Genomic DNA, 26482 nt, shown 5'->3' with positions numbered 1-26482 from the left:
ATGAAAATGACACAAGATTTGAGGACAGAAGGTCTGGGTTTCATTACATCCTCTGCTATATGCTAGAAACTCCTCTTCTGTGGCCTTAGTTTCCTCATGTGTAAAAGAGGGATAAAAAACATTCACACTGGTAGCATATACTAAAGTATCCTACAAATGTTGGAGCACTATACAATTTTTATGCATCTTTGACTTGATGTTAATATTAAAAATAACTTTTCAAATCTATGTATATACCTTCCTCAGAGCTTTCTATTGAGAGAAAAAGTCATCTGAAAAATTCTAATCCACATTGTTATAGTGTGACTAGTGGAAAAATGGAATTTTCTTTACCTTCACTGGGACAAGGCTTTTGTAGAAGGTGGGAGGGGGGTGGATATGGAGGTGGGAGATCAGCTCAGTGAGAATTCCAGAAAATTCAGTGGGACTAATAAGATTGAAAGCCAAGAAGGAGAGCATTAACCAGTAGTGGTCCCTTCCTATCTTGGTAATTGCCCCACAACTTCTCTTCCCACATCCCTCCTCCCTGTAGATGGGCAGCCTTTGTTCTACATTCCCACCACATACAGATATATTATTTGTATTACACTAATTTGCACATTTGCTTCTTCCTTTGCAGTGTTCTTGAACCTTGCTAGGTATATTCAGTTCCTCCCCCTTTTCCACCCACCCCATTAGATGGCAACTTATCTTCATTTTCCCTGAGTATCTAGTATATAATTCTGTACCTAATGATTTCTTAAGAGATCTTATTTTCTGACTTCCCTTAGCATGCTCCCTCCCTTTTAGGCAGATTCTGGACACTCAACTCCTGCTACTTGGTACTCCCTCCTACCCTGGCTGAAGAGCCCCCCGGGGCCCTGCGCCACCTTCCTCCTCACTTGGTCTCAGCAAGCTTCTCCCAGCAGAAGCTGAAGATGCTGAAGGAGCTCTCCAGGGCATGTGCGGACTCATCTGGCTTCTTATCCCCAGGAAGGCCAAAAACACAGAGGAACATGCAGCCCTGGGACAGACGACAAAGAAGGAAAAGAAAAGTTTACCTGGGGAAAGACTACGGCTTGCCACAACTGCACCAACTCCCCGGAATGAAGCGAGAGCCTTTCCCCACTGGTATCTGCTAGGAATGGTGAATTCTACAGGATTCATGAAATGGACACTCAGGGCCACATCAACATGGAGATTAAAAAAAGAAGAAATAAAATCTTGATTTAACTAACTATTCAAAGGACTGAAACTTAAAACACAAAAAAATTGATGTCCAGAACTTTTCAAAAATTCCATTTCTACTGTATGCCTTGAGCTAAGTCTACCTGCCCACGTTTTATTCACCTATAATGTCCTACATTATGATACTGCTCTTTTCAAGCTCCTTGATTATCAGAAATATCTGATTACATTTACTTTACTAATAGAGGCAGAAAAATATTCTTTTGCTCTGACAAAGATTTTTCAACTAGAGTTGAATGAAAAAGGATTGGAAAGTAATTCTCAGGTACCCTGAAAATGAAATTAACTAGAACTTCCCATTCCTAAACTATTATTAGTTGAACTTTCAATGTCATATAGCTTGTCACAAAAGAAAAAGCAGGTTATCTGACTTACATGTGTGTAAGTGTGTTATGCGAGATACAAGACTATTATTCCTCCCTCACTTCTAATGCTGATGGGTCAAGTTTCCTTGTACTTACTTTCTCAAACATAAAGATCTGGCTCAGCTGGCCACCCCCTTTCTCTATGACTGTGGAGATGTACAGGGCAGCCTCCTGGATAAGATGACACAAATGCAACACCCATGCTGACTTGTGGAACTCTAGGCTGACCAAAACCATAGTCACGGTACGGAATTCGGATACATACTCCGTAGGCTGCCCTTCATCAATCTGCAAAGACAAAGTGAGTTATCGGGCCTGTATCTTCACTCTCAGTACCATGTTTAGGCATTTAAATCCTATATTCCACGGTGAGTATGAGAAAAAAAACTTACAGACAAAAAACTTAAAATTCAGGTTTGAGAGGTATAGAAGATGGTACCAACCAGTGCACTTGGAATTAAAACTGACTTTAAACCTAATTTACTGATGATATCTGCCAGGATTTTATGTTTTCTTTACATGAGTTAGTTTGATATGTCCATTCTATTAGTCATTGTATCACTTACTATGGGATTCACATAAATTCTATATACACAGTCAATCAATGCATATTTACCAAGCATATATTCTCTACCCTGTTAATAATGTACTAGCTTCTAGAGGGACAAACTGAAAAACAAATATGGCTTCCACTTTCCAGAACTGAGAAATCTGAAGTGGTAGGACATGTCTTCATAGTAACTGGTACAGACAGGGAAATCTGCTGGCGTTACCATGGAGAGCAGGAGATGAACTGGATCAACATGAGAAGTTCATCACATATAAATATACACTTGTTGACATAAACACACACACACAGTCTACACGATGACTCAAGAACTAGAAAATAACCTTTTCCAAAAGGTTTTTCATTATGTGCTTCCGCAGGGTTTGTTCAAGTGCAGAGTCTGGATCCAAATCCAGGGCAGTCCTTAAAGTATCTGAGAAAAGGAAAACAAAATGTCTCCAACCACACGAAAAATTTAACTTTAAACATTTTGGGCTTGGGTAAAAAGGACCAAGTAACTTACCAGCACTTGTCTGGTAATGTGGCAGGTAATCGAGGCACTTGTCAAAATGCTCAGCAAAATCAAATGGGTCAATGATCCGCATATCTCTTAACTACAGAAAGGAAACTGCTCAATTGTGTGCCCAACCACCAAATGGATCACCGATGCCATTTCCCTTTTTTATCATTTATCTTTCCAACCTTATTGTTCTGCTCTATCTTCCTGGGAGCATATCCCCCACCTCCCTCCAAAACAGAGTTCCAATGGTCATTGGTTTGGTCAAGCCATATTTGACCACCACCAGAGCACTGCCCTGTGCAGTAGAAGGGCCTTTTCAGGATGTGCAATGGATGGGACCAGCCTCCTACCTTCACAGCTTCATCCTCCCTCATGATTTCCACTTCAAACATGTACTGCTCACAGAGCTTCCAGCAGTTCCAGGACAAGACAATCTCATTTGCCTGAGCCAAACGCTGAGCTAACTGGACATCATCTACATCCTGCCCAACCACCAAGAGGTACTGTCGTTGCTCATCTCCAACAATAACCTGGGAGATCTGACCTGCAGACAGACCTATCCAGAAAAAAAGAGACAAGTGGTGAACAGCCAAACTTAATTGGAAAACCATGAAAAGGATGGGTCTGGAATCCTCACATTGCTCTATGCATCAAGCCAATCTTGTTATTGCAGAAATATTGGGTGAGCTTACCTTCAAAAATATTACCTTGCCCCAGATTTCCTTCTGTCTTAAGCACACTAGAGATATTCAAACAAACCCGGGTTGGATGGGGGAAGAAGCAAGAGATCCTAGGTCTCTAAGAGTCTTCTCTTTATTTATTTATTTATTTTTTCAACGTTTTTATTTTTGGGACAGAGAGAGACAGAGCATGAACGGGGGAGGGGCAGAGAGAGAGGGAGACATAGAATCGGAAGCAGGCTCCAGGCTCTGAGCCATCAGCCCAGAGCCTGACGCGGGGCTCGAACTCACGGACCGCGAGATCGTGACCTGGCTGAAGTCGGATGCTTAACCGACTGCGCCACCCAGGCGCCCCAAGAGTCTTCTCTTTAAATTGCTTTTGTAATAATCAGTTAGGTCCTGATGGCAGAGACCATATGGTTATGCTCAGAAACTGCTGCCATGGTGACCATACCATCCCTCCTCAATGTGTAATCAGGACTGAGAAGACAATCAGTATTTTACCAGACTTGGGCTTTGCCATACACTTTTATTCTACCTTCTGTTTTTCTTACCCTAAGGCATTTCTTACTGCTAATATAGCTGAAAAACTGGTTTGCTTGCCAGGGAAAAAAAGGACTATATCCAAGTTAAGTCTGCTCTTAGCTAAGTTATCCAATCTTTTTACTTTCCTTCTTTTCAAAATTTTATTTAAATTCTATAGTTAACATACAGTGAAATATTACCCAATCTAGGCTAAAATCAAAGGGAAAATAGTTTTAAAATAATAGAGACATATACTTTTGGCCAACATGGCTTAACAGGTCATGAATTTAGCATAATGTCTGGAACAACTAAGAAACTAGAAAAAACACACAAAGCAACACTTTTCAAGATACTGGACATCAGGTAATGAAGGGCAATGATGCCTGAGAGATGGGGAATAAACAAGGTGAGCTTGTTTACCTTACCGCAGCTTACTGCATGGAAGAGTTTCCAGGACATCTCAGGGTGGGGAAACCCAGGTATAACCCAGAAGGCTCAAGTTAGGGAAACAGAGCTAAGAGTCTGAGGGCCAAGGTGGCTAGAGTTCACAGGGCATTGTGAGTACTGGAGAGAAGTGTACAGAGAGAGAATTCCAGAGATCTTTACCAGGTCCCCCACAAGTCTTGAGCTGAGTACTAATGAGTGCATCAATGTGAGGAAACTACCTGAAACCAGGGAAAGAACCACCTGAAAAGATTAGAAGGAACAATCCCCAGTATCGCACAGGGCTGGCCTAGTCTCACTGGCCATATTGTCCAACTTAGTAATTCACAGGAGATTAGGTGTAGTACTCAGAGGGGTTTGCCTCAGCAATGGGGCAAAACCAGCCCTAGACTAAACACTGCTCTGGTCCCATTCAACAAAGTTTAAAAACAAAAGAAAAAAAAAGATCAAGCTAACCACATCCCAGAATAATGCTCAAGAATATTTATAGAAGTATAAAAAAAAAAAAAACCCCAGCACCCAACAAGGTTAAATTCACAATGTCTGGCACCCACCCAAAATAGCCAGGCATACAAAGAAAAGGAAGATATGATCCACAATGAGGAGAAAAATCAATCAATCAAGCCCAACCCAGAATAACACAGATGAAAGAATTAGTAAATAAGAAAAGTAGAAGTTATAACTATATTCCATATATTCAAGAATCTAGAAAAAAGACTAAACAAGTCTACTAGAGACACTGCAAAAAAAAAAAAAAAGTCTATACACTTGAAAATACAGCAATAGAAACTATCCAAAATGAAACACAGGGAGAAAAACGAGAGAAACAATGAATACAAAATCAGTGAGTTGTAGGACAATTTCAAGCAATCTAATATGTGTGTAACTGGACAGAGGAGGAAGAAGAGAGAACAAATTATTTGGAGAAATAATTGTAGAATATTTTCTAAATTTAATAAAAACCAAAACTGTATACATCCAAAAATCTCAATGAGCCACAAGCACAAGAAAAATGAAGAAAACTATACCAAGGGACATCATAACCATATTACTTAAAACCAACTGTAAAGAAAAAAAATCATAAGAGAAACCAGAGGGGAGAAAAAGACATTATGTACAAAGAAACAAAGATAAAGATGAAAGCATATTTCTTATTGGAAATGCTACAAGCTAGAAGACAGTAGAACAGCAATTTTAACATAATAGAAAAAAATACCCAGCAACCTAGAATTCCATACCCACTTTCAAAACCAAGGTGAAATAAAGATTTTTTTTTTTTTAGACATACAAGAGCTGACCCATCTCTTGCAAACCCATACTATGAGAAATGTTAAAAGTGTTCTTCAAACAGACAATAAGTGTTAACAAAGACATGGACAAATTGGGACTCTCATACATTCCTGGTGAGAAAGTAAAACGGTGCAATCACTTTGGAAAAAAGACTGGCAATTTCTTAAAAAGTTAGACCTATATCTACCATATGACCTAGCCCTTTCACTTCTACATAGTATATTTACCCAAGAGAAATAAATGCATATGTCTACTCAAAGACTTGTACACAAATGTTCATAGTAGCTTTATTTGTAATAGCCAAAAACTGACAACCCAATTGTCCATCAAAAAGTGAATGGATAAACAATAGAATTCAATAGAATACTACACAGCAATAAAAAGGAATGGACTACTGATACATTCTACAACAGTCTTTAAAAATGTAAAATAATCTCTAATGACAAAAAAAGGATATCAGAGACTTCTTGAGGATAGGGAGGGGAGCGTAGGAGGAAGGGTTATGAAAGAGGATGAGGAGAAGCATCTGGTGGCTCAGTCGGCTGAGCATACAACTCTTGATTTTGGTTTAGGTCATGAGCCCAGGGTGGTGGGATTAAGACTCGCATTGGGCTCTGTACTGAGCATGGAGCCTGCTTAAGATATTCTCTCTCTCTCTCTCTCTCTCTCTCTCTCTCCCTCTCCCTCTCCCTCTCTCTCCCCCCTGTCCCTTTTCCCCACTTGCACTCACTCTCTCTCTTAAAGTCCATCAACTGATGAATGGATAAAGAAATTGTGGTTTATATACACAATGGAGTACTACGTGGCAATGAGAAAGAATGAAATATGGCCCTTTGTAGCAACGTGGATGGAACTGGAGAGTGTGATGCTAAGTGAAATAAGCCATACAGACAAAGACAGATACCATATGTTTTCACTCTTATGTGGATCCTGAGAAACTTAACAGAGACCCATGGGGGAGGGGAAGGAAAAAAAAAGTGAGGTTAGAGTGGGAGAGAGCCAAAGCATAAGAGACTCTTAAAAACTGAGAACAAACTGAGGGTTGAATGGGGGGGGGAGGGGTGGGAGGGAGAGAAGGGTAGGTGATGGGCATTGAAGAGGGCATCTTTTGGGATGAGCACTGGGTGTTGTATGGAAACCAATTTGACAATAAATTTCATATATTAAAAAAAAAAGGGGGCACAAAGAAATTTTAGTGAGTGATGGATATGTACATTATCTTGATTGCAGTGCTGGCTTCAAAAGTGTACAAATGTTATTTATGTACAGTTTCAATTACGAATTATCCATCAACAAAACAAAAAAACAACAAAAAAATGCTACAACAGGAAAGATGCCATATAATTCAGAATAGAATTCTTCAGACTCCTCCTCAAATTGTAAATGAATAGGTCAAGGCAACTTTTGCCCTTCATTCAGAAACCCCTTAATGTTTCTGGACTTCTGTGAAGGAGCATTGTGTATAGAGCTCCCCCTCCAGTCCTGGCTCTGTCATTGATGAAATTTTTGTCTCTGTGTGCAACTTTTTAATCTTTATCGTATTATATTTTTGATTATGTAATACAATAACATAGTTCAAAAATCAGACCATGGAAACAATATACCTTAAAAATTCTTGATTCTGACTTCTGGGGAAGATGGTGGAGTAGGAGGACCCTAAACTCAACTTATCCCAAACATACAACTAGATAATACTCGCATCAGGGCAAACAACCCAGGAAAGGACCCAAAGAGTGGCCAAAACAAACCCCACAACTAAATGTAGAGAAGATGCCACATTGAAAAGTGTAGTAAGGGTGGAGACCTGATGGGAACCTAATCCCATGGGTGTGACCATTGGAGGGAGGGAGCTGTGGGCAAGAAGAGGGGCAAGAAGCACACTGGGGAGGAGCCTACAGGGGGAAGAAAAATCCCTACAGCATTAGGCTTTGAAAATCAGAGGGGCTGAATTTCATGAGTGCTTATAACCAGTGGGACTTTAAAAATAAGTGGGCGTGGCTCTGAGAGAGCTCAGCTAGTGGTAGGAAACTGAGCCCCTGCCCTGAAAGAGACAGCACAGCAAATAACATGTGGAGATACAGCTTGGAAGCAGCAGTTTGAAAGGCACCTGGGGCTTATGGGAGGGAGAGTTAGTTATTAATCTCAGAGTTTGCTGAGGGACTTCTCCAGAAACAAAGGAGCTGGCAGGAGCCATTTCCCTTCTGAACCCTTCATCATAAATACACAGCCAGCTGTGAGAACCAGTGCAGTGACAGCACTTACTACCTAACATGCTTACACTGCACCCCACCCCCTCTAGCCAGACAGACCTGCCTCAGTCCTGGTGCTGTGGATCCCCTTGCCCAGAAAACCCAGGCAATCCTCGCCAACAATGCATCTCCTGACCCCCCATGGAGGATGCACACACCCTGTTAAAACTGCATACCCTGCCTTTGTGTGCTGTCCAGAGTACCCAGACCAGCTGGCCTCCGCAGCAGCTGTGTGCGCCCTGTAGAGGAGAACCAGTGCCACCTAGTTAAAAGTGCACATCCTGCCCGTTACTTTCAAGAGCAAGAGATGTAGCTGACTTTCCTAACACACAGAAACAGACACAGATAGGCAAAATGAGAGGACAGAGGAGTATGTCACAAATGAAAGAACAGGACAAAATCACAGCAAGAGACCTATGTGAAATGGATATAAGTAACATGGCTGACAGAGAATTTAACGTAATGGTCATAAAGATACTCACTGGACTCAAGAAAAGAGTGGAGAACATCAGTGAGACCCTAAGGAAGAAGTAACAAACAAAAAAGAACCAATCAGAGATGAAAAACACAATAGATGAAATTAAAAATAAACTTGATAGAATAGCAGGCTGGAAGAAGCAGGGGAGCAAATCAGTGAACTAGAAGACAGAGGAATAGAAAGTAATCGAGCTGAAAAAATGAGAGAAAAAAGAATTATGCAAACTGAGAATAGACATAAGGGAACTCAGTAATGCCATCAGGTGTAATAACATCAAGTGTAATAGGGATTCCAGGAAAAGAGACAGAAAAGGGAGCAGAAAATTTATTTGAAGGAACAGTAGCTGAAAACTTCCCTAATCTGGGTAAGGAAAGAGATACCTAGATCCAGGAGGTACAGATCCCCCAACAAAATCGGCCAAAGTTATTTAGACAGTTAGATAGGAATCACAATGCCAGGAGGCACAGAGATCCCCCAACAAAATCAACCAAAGTTAGACAGTAATCAAAATGCCAAAAAGTAATGATAAAGAAAAAAAATTAAGCAGCAAGAGGAAAGAAGATAGTTACATACAAGGGAAATTTCCCCCATAAGGCTATCAGTGGTGTTTTTCAGCAGAAACTTTGCAAGTCAAAAGGGAACGGCATGATATATTCAAAGTGCTGAAAGGGAAAAATCTACAGCTAAGAATACTCTATCCAGCAAGGCTAGCATTGAGAATAGGAGAGATAAACCGTTTATCAGACAAACAAGAACTAAAGGAGTTCTGACCACTAAATCAGCCCTACAAGAAATATTAAAGGGGACTCTTTGAGTGGAAAGACCATAAGTGAGAGTATGAAAAAGAGGAAACACAAAAGTGGTAAACATAAGTATTTCTGTAAAAACAAAACAAAACATTCACAAAATAAAAGGATGTAAAATATGATACCATATACCTAAAACATGGAGGGGGGAGGAGTAAAGAATAGGTTCGAACTTAAGTGACCATCAACTTAATATAGACTGCTGTATGAAGAGGTTATATACAAACCTGATGGTAGCCATAAATCAAAAACCACTAATAGATATGCAAAGAATAAAGAGACAGGAATCCAAGTATATCACTAAAGAAAACCAGCAAAGTATGAAAGAGAGAAAGACAGGAAAGGACCAGAGAAAAACTACAAAAATGACAAATAACAACATGGCAATAACTACATATCTAACAATAGTTACTTTAAATGTAATCATTTACAATCAGAAGACATAGGATGACAGAGTGGATAAAAAAACAAGACACTCATTTCAGACCAAAAGATACCTGCAGATTGAAAGTGAGGGGATGGAGAAATATATATCACGTAAATGCATGACAAAAGAAAGCTGGAGTAGCAATATTTGTATCACACAAAATAGACATAAAACAAAGACTGTAACATGAGACAAAGAAGGACACTATATAATAATAAAGGGACAATCCAATCAGAAGATACAACAATTGTAAATGTTTACGCACATAACATGAAAGCACCCAAATACATAAAATAATTAGTAACAAAAAGAAAAGAACTAATCAATAATACAATAGTAGGAGACTTTAACACTGCACTTATATCAATGGACAGATCGTTTAAACAGAGCATCAACAAGGAAACAATGGCTTTGAATGACACACTAAATAGACTTAACAGATATATTCAAAATATTCCATCCTAAAACAGCAAAATACACATTCTTTTCAAGTGCACATGAACATTCTCCAGAACGGATCACGTATTAGGCCACAAAACAGGCCTCAACAACTTCAAGAACACTGAAGTCATACCAAGCACCTTTTCTGACCACAATGCTGTGAAACTACAAGTCAACCACAAGAAAAAAATCTGTAAAGACCACAATACACATAGGTTAAATCACATGCTACTGAACACTGAATGGGTCAACCAAAAAATCAAAGAAGAAATCAAAAAGTACATGGAAACAAATGAAAATGAAAACACAACAGTCCCAAACCTTTGGGATGCAGTAAAAGCAGTTCTAAGAGGAAAGTTTATGGCAATACAGGCCCGGCTCAAGAAGCAAGGAAAATCTCAAATAAACAAAATAACTTTACATGTTAAGGAGCTAGAACAACAAACAAAAACCAAAACCAGCAGAAGGAAGGAAATAATGAAGATTAGAGACGAAATAAATGATATACAAACTAAAAAACAACAGATCAATGAAACTAGATGGTTCTTTGAAAAGATCAACAAAATTAATAAATCTCTAGCCAAATTCATCAAAAAAAAAAAAGCACTCAAACTCACAAATGAAAGAGGAAAAATAACTAACACTACAGAATTGCAATTATAAGAGAATATTATGAAAACTATATGCAAAAAATTTGGAAAACCTAGAAGAAATGAATAAATTCCTAGAAATATATAACCTACCAAAATTGAAGCAGGAAGGAATAGAAAATTTGAACAGACCCACAACCAGCAAAAAAATTGAATCAATAAGCAAAAAACCCCCAACAAACAAAAGTCCAGGACCAGATGTCTTCACAGAGGAATTCTACCAAACATTTAAAGAAGAGTTAATACCTATTCTTCTTAAACTATTCCAAAAAATAGGAGATAGAAAACTTCCAAATTCATTCTATGAGGCCAGTATCACCGTGATACCAAAACCAGATAAAGACAGCACACAAAAAAGAGAACTACAGACCAATGTCTCTGAAGAACATAGATGCAAAAATCCTCAACAAAATACAGTACTGGCAAACCAAAGTCAACAATACATCTGAAAAATCACTCACCACAATCAAGTGGGATTTATTCTCAGGATGCAAGCGTGGTTTAATATTTGAAAATCGATCAATGTGATACATCACATTGGTAAGAGAAAGGATAAAAACCATATGATCATTTCAACGGATGAAGAAAAAGCATTTGACAAAGTACAACATCCATTCATAATAAAAGCCCTCAACAATGTAGGTTTAAAGGGAACATACCTTAACATAATAAAGGCCATATAAAAAAACCTCACAGCTAACGCCATCCTTCATGGGGAAAAACTGAGAGCTTTTCCCCTAAGGTCAGGAACAAGTCAAAGATGTACACTCTCACCACTTTTATTCAACATAGGACTGGAAGTCCTATCAGACAACAAAAGGAATAAAAGGCATCCAAATTAGTATGGAAGAAGTAAAATTCTCACTATTTGCAATGACATAATACTATAAACACTCCACCAAAAAACTATGAGAACTGATAAATGAATTCAGTAAAATTGCAGGACACAAAATCTACGTGCAGAAATCTGTTGCATTTCTATACACTAATAATGAAGCAGTTGAAGGAGAAATTAAGAAAACAATCCCTTTTACAACTGTACCAAAAGTAGTAAGATACCTAGGAATAAACCTAACCAAAAAGGTGAAAGACCTATACTCTGAAAACTATAAAACACTGATGAAAGAAATTGAAGGTTACACAAAGAAATGGAAAGACCTTCCATGCTCATGGAATGGAAGAACAAACATTGTTAAAATGTTTACACTACCCAAAGCAATCTACAGATTTAATGCAATCCCTATCAAAATACCAACATCATTTTTCACAGAGCTAGAACAAACAATTCTAAAATTTGTATAGAACCACAAAAGACCCCAAATAACCAAAGCAATTTTGAAAAAGCAAAGCAAAGCCAGAGGGATCATGATTCCAGGTTTCAAGTTATATCACAAAGCTGTAGTAATTAACAGTACGGTACTGACACACAGACAGACAGATCAATGGAATAGAACAGAAAACCCAGAAATAAACCCACACTTACACAGTCAATTAATCTGTGGCAAAGCATGGAAAAATATCCAGTGGGAAAGACAGTCTCTTCAACAATGGTGCTGGAAAACTGGTCAGTTACATAAAAGAATGAAATTAGACCACTTTCTTACACCATACACAAAAATAAACTAAAAATGGACTGAAGACTTAAATGTGAGACCTGAAACCATAAAAATCCTAGAAGAAAGCACAGCCAGTAATGTCTCAGACATTGGCCATAGTAACATTTTTCTAGATATGTCTCTTGAGGCAAGGAAAACAAAAGCAAAAATAAACTATTGGGACTACATCAAAATAAAAATCTGCACAGTGAAGGAAACAATCCACAAAACTAAAGGCAATCTACTAAATGGGAGAAGATATTTGCAAATGACATATCTGCTAAAAGGGTTAGTACCTAAAATATATAAATAACTTACACAACTCAACAACAAGAAGACCCAAATAATCCAACTAAAAAATGTGCAAAAGACATGAACAGACATTTCTCCAAAGCAGACATATACAGATGGCCAACAGACACATGAAAAGATGCTCAATACCACTCACCATCAGGGAAATACCAATCAAAATTACAATAAGATATCACTTCGTCCCTGTCAGAACAGCTGAAATTAAAAACACAAGAAACAAGTGTTGGAAAGGACAGGGATAAAAAGGAACCAACTCTCTTGCACTGTTGGTGGGAATGAATGCAAACTGGTGCAGCCACTGTGGAAAACAGTACAGAGGTTCCTCAAAAAGTTAAAAATAAAACTACCCTACTATCCAGTAATCACACTACTGGGTATGTATCCAAATAATACAAAAACACTAATTCAAAGGGATACTTGCATGCCTACGTTTATAGCAGCATTATCTACAATAGCCAGATTATGGAAGCAGCCCAAGTATCCATCAATAGATGAATGGATAAAGAAGATATGGTGTATATATGCACAATGGAATATTATGCAGCCATTAAAAGAATGAAATCTTGCCATTTGCGATGACATGGATAGAGCTAAGAGTGTAATGCTAAGCAAAGTAAGTCAGAGAAAGACAAATATCATATAATTTCACTCCTATGTGGAATTTAAAACAAAACAAATAGGCAAAAGAAAAAAGAAAGAGAGACAAACCAAGGAACAGACTATAGAGAACAATCTGATGGTTATCAGAGGGAGGTTGGGGTAGGGGGATGGGTTAAATAGGTGATGAGGATTAAGGAGTGCACTTGTGATGAGCACTGGGTGATGCATGGAATTATTGAATCACTATATTGTACACCTGAAACAAATATAACATTGTATGTTAATTATACTGGAATTAAAATTAAATTCTTGATTTCATCTATGTGCCTATCTACACTATTTTCCTCCAATAGTTAACTTTTATTCATTTCTTATATATCTTGCCAGTGTTTCCTTATACAAATATGAACAAACAAGAAAAATTCCTACTTTTCGTCTTTATAAAAAAGGTAGCATACCAAACACAGTGCTTTGCATCTTGCTTTTTCTCAACTATATTTTTAAGATATTGTTATATCAGAATACCTTTTTTTAAGGTTTCAGAAAAGCTGAGTAGACAAATTGTTGTTTATTTAACCAGTCTCCTGCAGATCATTTTCAATCTTTTATTACAAAACATATTGCAATGAATAATATCGTACATATAACATTTCATACATACTCAGATATATCTAGAGGATAAATATTCAGAAGTGGGACTGCTGGGTTGAAGAATAATGCATTTGTAATCTTGACAGATTACTGAATTATTCTTTAGAAGTTGTGCTGCTATTGACTCTCACCAGCAATGTATGAAATGTTTATTCTTACTGCCTTACCAACACTGTGATCAGCATCTGAGTTTTTGTGTATCTATAGGTGAGAAATAGTCTCAATGTACTTTCAATTGGCATTTTTATTGAAATTGAACATCTTTTCACATTTTAAAAGATGTATTTGTCTATGTACTATCAATTCATGTCCTTTGGTATTTTTCCCTTAAAATGTTAGTCTTCTGTTGATTTCGAGGTATTCTATTTCTAATATTCACCCTTTGTGTACATGATACAAGGTGCAAATATTTTTTTGCCAGGTTGTCATTTATAATTAGAATTTTTTATAGTTTTTTGTTTGTTTTAATGAGCACTCTTTTAGTAGCTACTACCTATCTTTAGCTGCAGGTCCTGGCCTTCTTTGGTATGGTAGATCCCAAATTTCTCCTGTATCTCCAGACTGCATTTTGCCACCAAGGTAATGATGTCACTCAGTTGATTCTGTTTCACCGTCCAGAGTGCTAGGAGCACATTCCCTACAGAGACAGAAGACAGGCTAACAGGGATTGAATGTCTGGGTTCACCTGATCCGGGCAGAGCCCCCAGTTATGCAGAAGGTATCATACAAGGTGTTAGGCAAGGTTTCTTGGACCTGTACATTATGCTTGGTTAAAATACTGCCTTAGAACCTCAAAACGACTCATCATACAAAACCATGACGAGGCAGAAGCTGAAATGTTCCTAATGTTTAAGAATACTTTTCTTAAATATTAGAAATATTACAGGGAAGAATCTTCTCCTAAGGAATACTTTTCTTAAATATTAGAAATATTACAGGGAAGAATCTTCCCTCCACCAGTATACTAATAGAAAGGGAAGAGTACTAGCTAAGAGGTTCATAAAATATAGGTTCATGTTCAAATCTAATTTCAAGGGTGGTTTAATTAAGTTTAACTTAAAAAAAGAGGCCAACTCTTTGGCATATAGCTGTTAATGTTAATGATCCTAAGAGTTCTCCAGATAGGAGATTTTGACTCCTCCCTATCTTACATATAGCCTCTGCTCTTGAGGACAAAGTTTCTCATTAATTTTCTCATGAATGCTTTATAGGCACTTATTTTTCTGTCGCTCAATCTAAGCAAATTGTTAGGCACATATGAACTTAATACAGGCAAGGCTTTTCCACTAGATTGAGAAAACTTCTGAGGTACAGAGTGTGTCTTCTTCATCTTTGTTTCCCCAGGGCCTAGTACATATTAAATAATCAAACAATGCTGATTAATAAACAAATATGCCAACTTCCACCTAAATGCAGTCTTCCTCACTTACAGTCCTTTAACTATTCAGAAAAACTGAAAAATACCTGTGATATTTAGGATATCTCCTCCAAAACACAGCACATCTGAAATCAAGGAGAGACAGGGAAATGCATCAAAATCAGATATACTAGGGGCACCTGGTCTTGGTTTTGGCTCAGGTCATGATCTCCTGGTTTGTGAGTTTGAGGCCCAAGTCAGGCTCCGCAGCTGGCAGTGCAGAGCCTGTTTGGGATTCTCTCTCTCCCTATGTTCCTCCCCCACTCACACTGTCTCTGTCTCAGTCAAAATAAATAAATAAACTTAAAAAAAATCAGGTATACTAGAGCATGGCAGAATCATACATGATCGAAAAACTGACCTATTCTGAGTTTTTCCTCATATCTTCTCTGGTCTATTTATTCACTCCAAGGTTCAGACTCTTTCCCTTCGTTTCTCCCCAAATCTGTTTCTATCTCCATATTCTTTTTTTTTTTTTTAAACATTTTTTTTTTATTATTGAGAGACACAGAGTGTGAGCAGGGGAGGGGCAGAGAGAGGGGGAGACACAGAATCCGAAGCAGGCTCCAGGCTCTGAGCTGTCAGCACAGAACCTGACACGAGGCTCCAACTCACAAACCATGAGATCATGACCTGAGCCGAAGTCGGACGCCCAACCAACTGAGCCACCCAGGAGCCCCTCTATATCCATCTTCTTGAAAATGAAAAAACTACTACTGTTCTCTTTGAAGCCCCCCCCCCCCCCCATTTGTGTTCTGGATCCTAGCCCCTCCCATCCTTTCAAGAACTTCACTCCTTATCTCCTCTACTGGATCATTCCCATTAGTATCTTAAAAAACAAAACCAAAAAACAATAAAATTAACCCACCTATCCTTGACTTTACTTTCTTATTAGCTCCATTTTCCTGCTATTCTCCCAACAACAAAAATTCTCAGAGTTGGCCATATACAATTTGTTCGTCACATCCTTTTCACTCTGAAATGTTTTCTCTACCATTCTCAGCATTCTCTAATCTGACTTCCAACTCCATCACATCACTAAAATTCTCAAGATCATCAACAGCATTCATCTTGCAAAATTCAATATTCTTCTCACATCACACTGTACTTTATACCTTTCATTTCCAGCCAGCCAGCCATAGCCCTGTTCTCCTAGAGACACTACTTCTTTGGCTTCAGGGACACCACAGTATCCTAACTGGGTGCTTTAGTTTCTTTGGTAGGCTCTTTCTCTCCAATCATAATCTATCCTGGTCAAGTCCCTCAAGCCTCAGTCTTAGGCTCTTTCTCTTTACTTACACTCTCCTCATGTGGACTCAAACAGTTCTTAACTTTAAGTGACATCTTTATGCCATCAACTCACTTTTTGTCTCTAACAGAGATCTATTCTCTGAGCTCCAGTCTCAATCATAGCTACTGACTTCATTTTTCCATTTGAATGACTTATTGACATCTCAGATTCAATATATTCAAAACATAACCCTTGATTTTCTTTCTCAAAGCCCAGTCTTGCCCATCTTGGTTAAGTGACACCACCATCAATTCGTCATGAAAGCCAAAAACTGTAGTCATTTTCCTCTCTACTTCCTGCTGATATCAATATATCAGCAAATCCTGTCTGTAGAACCTGCAAAACACATTTCAAATCAATTCATCTCTTTACAGCTCTGCTGACTTATCTCTAGACCAATGGTTTCAACCTTGGCTTCAACACTGGAATAGCCTATAAAACTGAAAAAAAAAAAAAAAATCCTTATTCCTGGGCCTACCTACCCCCCAGGTATTCTGATTTAATTGGACTGGGGTGAAGCCTAGACATCAGGACTTTTAAAAGCTCCCCAAGTGGTTATCTAATATGCTGTCAAGGTTGAGAACCACCATCCTAGACCAAATTGCCATCATCTCTCCACAGCTGCTACAACTGCCTCTTCCTGCTTCTGTTCTTACCACCTACCCCCCATCAGCTCCCTATAATCCAGTCTCCATGAGGTAGTTAAAATAAGCTTTAAAAAAACGTATATCGGATCACAACACAACCCTGCCAGAACCAGCAGTTTCCCTTTGTACAAAAATAATATAATCCAAACTCCTTGTAGCCTACGGAGCTCAATGATCTCCAATCTTACCTCAAATCACTCTCCTCCCTGTGAGCCATGCTCTAGCCACACTGGCCTTTCGTTCCTAGAACACGCCAAGCTTCCTCCCATCTCAGAAGCTTTGCACTTGGCCTTCTTCTGCCTGAAGTGGTTTACCCCTTGTTCTTCACAAGGTGTTCCTCTCATCCTTTATGTCTCAGCTTAAACACCTTCTCAGAGGAGCCACCCTACCTAACAGAAAATCTCTCACTGTACAATTCTGTTTTTACCATTACACCCTTATCTCCTTTGCAAAATACATAACCTATAACTATCTTGTTTACTTATTATTTGTCTCTCCCGCTGACATGGACAATCCAAGAGGGCAGGTACCATATCTTATTTTCCCCTGTATTTCTAGTACCCAGCAATTCCTGGTGTTATAATACATACATAATATATAATTTCTATCTCTCTCTTTCATCTAAACTTGATGAGAAAAATTTAAAGATCTTTCATAAAGGTTCCTCAGGGGTAAGGGGTGAGTGAAATTGACAAGTTCCTAAAGAAGATGCTACAAAGTAAGTATTCTGGTGCATCTCAGAATTATGGACATGACTGTATTGGTACTGACAGTAAAGGAAGGGAACGTTATGTAAGTACTAAAGGACTAGAGTAATTTCTGTTGGGCAGAAGTTTGGCCAAGATCTTTGGCCCAGGGCATGATCTGTTGGGCAGATTTCAGATTAAGACTGAAATCTCCTCAAGGGCAGGTTTTTGCAAACCCTGCATGTTTCACAGTGCATATTACAGAATATGTACTCAATGTTTACTGCACACGTAAGGAGCTGGTTTTTTTTTTTTTCCTCCCAGATTAGGCAATTTTCCACAAACTTAATGGCAGAAAATGAAGAAGACACTCATTCCTACTTCACAGGATCAGAAGGCAATAGAATGGGAAGGTGTTTTGTAAATTACATCTGATATAAACATATGGGGCACACTGCATTATTGTTAGAAGAGACAACCAAAGGAATACTTTATTTAGAAACAAAATATAAGCAGCAAAGTAAAAATTCAAATTAGTATTTTCCCCCCTTTCTGAACATCAAGTCAACAGGATGTGAGACTAGGTAGAATGGCAGACACAGGCAAAAATCTAGCTTGTTAGTGGCAAGAAGAAGAAATAAAAAAGATGGTTAACACTGAAGGAATGACCGTGTAGTATTTTTTAAAGTAGCCCAGCCCCCCTTTTGTTACAAACCCTCAGGAGCCCAGGACCACAACTCCTCGCTTCCCTCCAATAGTCACTCACGCTCCACGATGTCACTAATGTAATAACTGAAGATGTGGGCCAGTTTGTCCATGTCATGTTCCGACTTGCAGGTCAGGCTGAACCTGTCCATTAATGCTGTAAACCCTAGCCGACAAAACGAAAATTACGTTAGCCGAACTTTTGGGCTCTATTCCCTCTACGCCGCAGGCCCAAAGGAAGCAGATCTCCTGCAGGTGAGGAATTTCATTATCCTTGGAACAAGTGTTACTCAACGCAGTCAGGGCCACGCTGGCTGCTATTGCCTCTGAGGATCTGGAGAGCCACCCCCTCTGCGTTTCCAGAAGTTGCAGATGAAGATTCGCCCACAAGCACCCCTTTCATCTCTAGCCAGCTACCATTTCTGCCATACCCTCTTACGCTCCCTGGCCAAGGGGAAAATGGGAATGACATGGGGGATGGCTGAAAGCTTTATGGAGAGCCCAGATGCTGAGCTCCTTGAGGTCAGGCACCTTAATCACTCATCTTCAGATCCAAGACACAAACTCCATAAATATTTAAATGAGCAACTCTCAAAGTAGCTGCTGGATCTCTAATTCCTAGAGCGGTGGCGGGCACACACTTAAGGACGGACTCAAAGGAGGAATTTACTGAGCGAATAAAAGAACTGGCTGAAGCAGTATGCGTACTGGGAGAAGTCGTGAATTCAAAGCCTCCCATATTGCCCTGTAAAAGTCCTTCCCCTTTTCTGGGTCTTTCATTAACTTAAGGGTTCCACCAGACCATCCCGAAAGACGTCTCCCCGCTCTTAAAAAGACCGTCCAGGTTTCCCGAGGAAGCGGCAGCGACAGCCGTCAGGCGCGCCTTTCCTCTCCAGAGGCCAAGCCTGTAACCGCCCCTCTGACAGGGCGGGAGAGCGACGCTCCACCCCTCACCCGTCACGTGGACGCCAAGGAGGACGCCCTGGGCCGTGGCGAGCTCGGGTTCCGGTCCTCGGGGCTTCCTGAACACCAGCAGGTCGGGAAGCAGCGCCGCCAACCGGGCCTCTACGGGCCACAGAGAGGGAACCGCCGTCCGCTCGCCAGTCGCCATGGCGGCGGCGCGGTTGCCCGCCAACTTACCGGAACGGGGAGAGGGGGCCTCCACGTAGCAGCCAATCCGCAACGACAGCCCTGGCGAGTTCCTCCCACCAACCAATAAGTGCAGGCTTCCTCGGGGCCCTGCCCCACCTGCTTCTCGCGCCTGCGCTCTAGCTCCTGCCTCCCAGGCAACAGTCCTGAGGAGTGCAAGCGCTTTAAAAGGAGTCGGGGTGACACTTCTAAGTCTCGAAATATGGAGCCTCTGACTTTGGCCCAGGGCATTATCTCCCGGTTTGTGGGCTTGAGCCCCGCGTTGGGCTCTATGTGGACAACTAGCTCAGAGCCTGGAGCCTGTCTACAGATTCTGTGCCTCCCGCTCTGTCCCCCAGCCCCACTCACACGCTCTCTCAAAAATAAAAAGCAAACAAACAAAATCTTGAAACGCGAAGATGCTTCTACAATAGAACATCATCGCAGATAGTGTCAATGGGCGGGGGGGGGGGGGGTCTTTTCCTATCACCTCTGAATACATAAGGACAATGTTCGATTGGCATCTGACTAACGCAAACTCTGTGTGTGTGTGTGTGTGTGTGTGTGTGTGTGTGTGTGTGTGTTTTAATACCCTTAGGCTAAGGTTATTTAAGTCAGTCCTTTCCCCCTGGTTAGGTAGTGTCTCCTATTTCTTTTATCTGCCAGGACAGGTCTATTGGGTGTCTCTAGCTCCTTGCTCCCTGCATGTTAATAGCGTATCCGAGGTTGCCCTTCAGTTGCTCAGATTCTTGGGAGAACTCACATTACTAATAGGGTGAGTGTGTTGTGAATTTTAAACAGGAAAGCATCCTTGTTTTTCTGCAGAAATAAAAGCAAAATCTAAAAATGCATCTTCATTATCTTTAGTTCTACAATACCTAATCAACACCTATCACTGTTTTGGTGATAACTTAAAAGGGTTCATTTTGTGCCTTTAATTACTTCATCAAATTCTGGTTAACACTTTCAGTAGTAAAGCCAAGTATAGATCTGCACACAGGTGATGGGAAAATACCTCCTTAGCAGGGTGGAGGGCCAAAAGGGAAGAAAAAGAGATTAAGGGGAGACACACAACTAAGAGGCCTGCACACAAGAAGTTTAACACTGTTCACAGAGCTCCTGTGTCTGTCTACAAAAAGCACAATTTCAACATTACAAACAGCCTAGAACCCAAGGAATGTCAAAATTCAAATCACTTTTTAGTATTTTTACAAATTTATTTTAAAAAATAACAATTGCAATGACATCAATGATTGATCATCTGTACTCCCCCCTACTGCTGGGAGAAAAAACCTTTATAGTTGAGTCCCAAAGAAAAATCAAGACATTATTATCAGGCACCCAACAGCCAGAAAAAGTTCTGTTGGTCCAGTGGTATAGACACTGACATGTTCAATGTACCAGTGCAATTAAAATATATACATTTACAATTATCTTGCCAAAAAAAAAAAAAAAAAGCACTCAAGAAGTGAAATAACTATGCATTAAACCAATTATTCACTCATCCATTCACTCTTTCTGCATCTATGAAGTCATCACTACAGTTACAAGGACAAGTAAATGAACTTTTAGTAACAAAGAAAAAAATCCAAACCTCAACCCACCACTTTGTGGGTTATTATGGTGTGCTAAAATGGCCACAATAAAAGGGCCATGAGCTATCTGAGCAGTGACAAAATGACAACTGAAGCATTTTGTTTCAAAGAAAGCAAAACTCAAACTCATGGAAAAAAAAAAAAAAAACTGCAACAATATGAGGTTGATATTACTATGTACAAACTTACAGACACAAATAAATAGCATTTTAGAACTGCTGTTGGCTTAGGTCTGATGACTTTCTTTCTGAACTCTGCATCTTAAAGACTCCTGAACAAAACAAGGGATTGAAATTCCTCATTGCTTTTAGTAAACTAGCATCTGAAAAACTTGGGGCTTACTGAATGAAGTCTATGTCTGAAACCTAAGAGCCAGAAGTTTCTAGCGAGCCTACCAAAGGGTGGGCTTCTCCTTATCTCTGGAAGCCAGGGCAGATGACTTAGATTCCAGGGACTAGAGAGATTCTTTCTTTCTTTGCATAGCTCTGTACTTCTATTTCTACCATTACAATTATTTCCCTTTGTGATATTTTCTTCAGAGGTTTAACTTATTTTCCTTCTTAATACAATTAGGGTGAAATCAAAGAAAGTGCCAATCTTTGTTCTTGGTTATTTAAACCAAACCCAAATGTTCTTCAAAAGAATTCGGTCTTCCTTGTTATATAGAAAGCAGCAACTTTTTTTCTGAAATCCTATCAGAGTTCCCCAAGGTTCAGCATCTAGAAAAGAAAATCGATTTCTGAGGCACAGTCCATTCTGGGAACTGTGGCCCTATTCCTGACCCTACGGGCCATCACTACCACCAGTCTGTAGCTTATCCCCAGAAGGTGGATGCAATGTAAAAACTTTTCTGCTGGACAAGCCTATGTAGAAAAAGGGAAACATGGAAACTGGCACCAAAGAATCAGCTGCCAGGGGAGTAAAGAGAATGTTTGCTCTCTGGGGCCAGCACAAAACAAAGTGCTGCAGGAGTGAAGCCAACATTCACCTTAAACTCGAGCAGGTAACCTGGAGTATGTCCAGGAGAATATGACTGAACAGTGCTTTCCAGACAGAAATTGTCAAAGACCAGTTCTTGCACTTCTCCCTTTCCATGCGTTATAGTTGAACTGTAAGTTATTCTTTTCATAATCCATCCCATGCATCCATCCACTGGAGAATCATGCTACGTGACAACACATGGGTATATATACTACCCTCTCTTCTTCGCTAGACTGAAACACATATGAACCCTTCTATTCCCCAAATGCCGTCACAAAGCCTATGATTGAAAATCTCTAGTTTGGCTCTCTGTTTAGGAGTTACTACAAATGTCCTCAGCACTTCAGCACAGAAGTTGTTTTATGGTTTTGTTCTCTACTTAGGAAAGGCAGTTTCAAGGTCCAGTACCCTCTACGTTGTCTTAAAAGCAGCGGAAGCAAGAAATACAGTCCAGATGATCTGTCAACAGACCACAACTTTAAAGTCAAGGCTTTAAAAAAAAGAGAGATTCAGCAATTTATAGATTTAGTGCTTGAGTCTTGTCATTCTATCCCCAGAGTTAGCTTTTTCTTGGCTGGAGTCCAAAAATACCAACCTACCATCTGGGTAGAAAGAGATTCCTATTATTACCACAGATTAGATGAATGTATCTCAGAGAATTTATTGTTTCCATATCACGAGATGGAACTTCCTTGCCTGGAGGCCACCTCTGAATACAGAGTGTCCGTTCAGTTAGTCAGCCTGCGATCCCCCGTCAGAGGGATGGATGCTGCTTAGATTCCATGGAAGGAGCGGGCTTTGGCTTCCCTGATTGCAGTCCTGGTGGAGAAGGTTGTTCTCTGCTAAGATGGCTGGCTGGCTTCACTAGCCAACATAAGTGCTGTGTGTGTGCACTTATGTGCATGGGTCCCTTGCATCATCCTAATCCATGAAATGTCAATGTCATCAACAGTCTAAAATAGGCCCTGACTGTAAGGGCGAGACAAAGGCCTGCGACTTCAATTTGCCAGACATCGCTGCAATTATAATACTGAGCCACTTATTAAAAATTAAGTGGTTTCTGTCCTGTAGAAAAGGGCAGAACGTAATCGTCAGTGTCCCATCGGAAGAGGTGATCAATTTCCTGGAACAGTGGGAAACAGTGGCGAGGAACATAACCTTAATCTGCTCCCTCACGTGGCCTGGGGTTAGGACACTCGGATGATCTGTGTCATTGCTTCTTCATCTGCTTGGTTTGGATCCTAGAGACAAAGCATAATAGTGATTAAAGTCCTTTGTGAAAGCAGCAGGGAACTCATGGCTCTCACTCCTGACCATCATGGGAATACATACAACTTTGCTAAGTAAACCAAAGGCCTCTAATGCATCTAAGTCTACATATATGGATTAAAATGCAGCACCGTTAGGAAAGAAGAGATAATAAACATTTGTGTGAAAGGACCGTTAAGTGTGGCCTGGCAATCCATTTCCAAGCACTCCAGAGTTGACAGTGTATCTCTTTCCTAAGAGAATGTATGTTGTACTTACCCTTCAGGTTTAAGGGTCCTTATGTGGTCAAGAGGAAACCATGTCATGCTATATTTTTATGCCTTGATTTTCTGATCACTGTATTTAGAGACTAAGCACTTAGCAGAGCTGGAAAGGACACTGGAATTTATTTATTTTAGCACACTCATTTTGTAGCTAAACCTGAAGCTGGATGGATAGTGATTTGCCTGGACTAGAGTGAGAAAGTCAGCTGCCCAGCTACAACTGATACCCCAATCTATTGGCTCCCATTTAACCCTTTTTCCACTAAATTCTGCCTGCCGTCTCCCACTTAAAACCTCCAGTGTTAAGACAAGTATCAGTCCTTAGAAGCTTTCTGCAACACTCCACAATAACCACTTTCAGTTCTTGCACACCAAGGCTCTGAAGCTTCAACTGCCACAATCAAAGAAAAACCTGAAAGATTTCTGGAGGTAGTAGGACTGCAGCGGGGTCTTGAACAATGAGTAAGAACAATACCCAGCATTTACGGAGCCCTCACCATGCACTACATAACGTGCTAAGTAGGCACCCAATATAGCTTACTGCCTGGACTCTCCACCACAGCCCTGTTAAGTATCAACAGCATCCTACTTTACAGGTGAAGGAACTCAGGCCAAAAGTGGCTAAGTAAGGAACTTGACCAAGGTCCCGTCGCTAGTACACAGACTTGGGAGAGTTCCTGGCATAATGCCCATAGATGGCACTCTACATCTGTACACCGCATGAACAAAAGAGGAAGAAGGAAGAGCTCTCAGACTACAGGTGGGAATTAACAGCACTGAAGGAAGAGTCTGTGCTCATGTGTGGATATACTGAGGACTCCTAGTCTGACACTGAAAGGGGTTGCTTGGAAGATATACAGAAACAGTTTGGGATCTGATGCAGTAAAAACTGAAAGCCAGCATGCGTCCTTGAGCAGGGGACGAACATGATTAATTAACAAAGCACTAATTTAGGAAGACTGATTTGGCAATACTGCAGGTAGGCTGTAATGGTCACACAGAATAAAGTATCTGGAAATGGGGCGGGGCGGGGGGAGGAAATCCATTTATTCAACAAACATTTACCAAGTGTTTGTTCTGGACTGGGCATTATACTAAGTCCAATCAATACAATGGAGGACAAGCCTCACCCTGAGTCTCTACGCGGCTTACAGTCTAGTGAAGGAGACAATTACACAAATAAAACAAGTCGGTTATTATGATGCTCAAAAGAAAAGGAAGACGTGAAAAAATAATGGGGTAGAAGAAACCTACTCTGGCTCCAGTCTCAGATTTAAATCAAGACCTAAAAGGTAAGAAAGAGATGGTCACACAAGAAGACGGCAGTGAAGGGGTGCCTGGGTGGCTCACTTGGTTAGGTGGCTGACTCTTGGGTTTTGGCCCAGGTCACGATCTCACAGTTTGTAAGGCTGAGCCCTGCGTTGGGCTCTGTGTTGATGGCATGGACCCTGCTTGGGATTCTGTCTCATTTTCTCTCTGCCCCACCCCTGCTTGCTCTCTACTTCCCTCTCTGAAAAATAAATAAACATTAAAAAACAACAACAAAAAAGATGGGAATGAAAAGCTTTACAGATTAGCTATCTCCAAGACAAAGGTCCAACAGCAGAAGACAGACCAATGAACAGTATAGCGAGAGCATAAAGATGAAGAGTAGAAAGAATGAAGCTGGAGGTAGGGAGGAGCTGGATCACACAAGCGCCTTTTTGGCCGTGGTAATAAGCACTTTGGATTTTAGTCTAAGTGCAAACGGGAAATGGCAGAGGGTGGAAGGGGTTTAAGCAGGGCAGTGATGGGAGATGACACCCATTTTAAGAAGACCACACAAAGATGTAAAGAATGGACCAGAGGGGCACAAGGATGGAAGAAGGGAGGAGACCAGCAGGCTCTGTTACATGAACTGAAGCAAAAGAAGAAAGGATTTCTCAAAACTTGACAGCAGTTGGAAGGGGAAAAAAAAAGGTAACTGATTCAGGTAATATTTTAGAGGTAAAACCAAGAGGACTTTTTAAAGAATTGGACAATTCAAGCTTTAGCAACTGGGTGCATGGACATGTCACGGGGATTGAGTAACTGCTTTAGGGATAAAAAACAAAATAAAAATCAAGAGTTCTATTTCATACATACTGATTCAGAAATGCCGGTAAGATACAATCAGTGGAATCAGATGCAATACAACAGTTACAAATTAAGTTCTGGAGTTATACTGCCTTTGAATTTCAGGTGCATCATTTTATTAAGCATTTTACCTTGGGCAAACGACTTAACCTCTCTAAGCCTCAGATTCAACTGTAAAATGGAAATAAGAATTCTCACCTCCTGGGGCTTGAGGTTGCTCCAAAGATTCAATGAAATAAAAAATGCTTATAAAAGTGCTTAATGTCATGGCAGGCACATAGCAGTTAAGTGTTGGCTACTGGTGGCTGTGCTACTACACTAAGAGACAATAAAACTTATTCTTTTAAAATCAACAAAGATGAGAATTTCAAGAAGGAATTAATAGTAATAATCTGCAAAGATAGTGAGGAAAAAAAAGGCCACTGGATTAAATACCTTTAGTGCTTTAGGGCAAAAGAGAATCTAAGAGATACAATGTTGCATTCAACATAGAACAGGTAATTAGTCCCTGGTGTGAAAGTTACAAGAGGACACTGAATGGTCCTCCTGAGAAAATACAAGGTAAAAAGAGAAGAATG

The 26482-nt window shown here is 40.1% G+C and overlaps 2 protein-coding genes and 1 long non-coding RNA gene across 32 annotated transcripts in view; 1 reads left to right on the top strand and 2 right to left on the bottom strand.

Moving 5' to 3' along the window:
* The window catches only part of LOC123608342 (adenylate cyclase type 10-like), a 51472-nt gene extending 31525 nt beyond the window's left edge, over positions 1-19947 (bottom strand). For 10 of the 15 annotated variants that reach the window (XR_006717201.1, XR_006717202.1, XR_006717200.1 and 7 more), the window contains exons 1-9: positions 19508-19947; positions 18615-18719; positions 15272-15310; positions 14301-14444; positions 3010-3215; positions 2663-2753; positions 2484-2572; positions 1689-1880; positions 882-1003 (exon numbers count right to left, since the gene is read on the bottom strand). Coding sequence is in view for 12 of the 15 variants with exons in the window: in XM_045498104.1 (XP_045354060.1) it covers positions 882-1003; positions 1689-1880; positions 2484-2572; positions 2663-2753; positions 3010-3215; positions 14301-14444; positions 15272-15310; positions 18615-18719; positions 19508-19664 (1145 nt within the window). In the remaining 3 variants the exon portion in view is untranslated. The other 5 variants (XM_045498102.1, XM_045498100.1, XM_045498101.1 and 2 more) reach the window with 5 other exon arrangements.
* Positions 11927-19261, top strand: LOC123608347. Its single transcript, XR_006717203.1, has 3 exons — positions 11927-12050; positions 17823-17833; positions 19250-19261. It is a non-coding gene; the product is annotated as an uncharacterized LOC123608347 (long non-coding RNA).
* Positions 19948-20873: 926 nt separating the features above from the next.
* The window catches only part of NFYA (nuclear transcription factor Y subunit alpha), a 33185-nt gene continuing 27576 nt past the window's right edge, over positions 20874-26482 (bottom strand). For all 16 annotated transcript variants that reach the window (XM_045498129.1, XM_045498122.1, XM_045498121.1 and 13 more), the window contains one exon: positions 20874-23498. In XM_045498129.1, the coding sequence (XP_045354085.1) occupies positions 23445-23498 (54 nt within the window). In that variant the 3' untranslated portion in view covers positions 20874-23444. The remainder of the gene's footprint in view (positions 23499-26482) is intronic.

The sequence above is a fragment of the Leopardus geoffroyi genome, chromosome B2 (assembly GCF_018350155.1).
Source record: "Leopardus geoffroyi isolate Oge1 chromosome B2, O.geoffroyi_Oge1_pat1.0, whole genome shotgun sequence".
Classification (NCBI taxonomy): Eukaryota; Metazoa; Chordata; class Mammalia; order Carnivora; family Felidae; genus Leopardus; species Leopardus geoffroyi.
The sequence above is the reverse complement of the archived record's forward strand: the minus strand, read 5'-3'. Positions and strand labels throughout refer to the sequence as shown.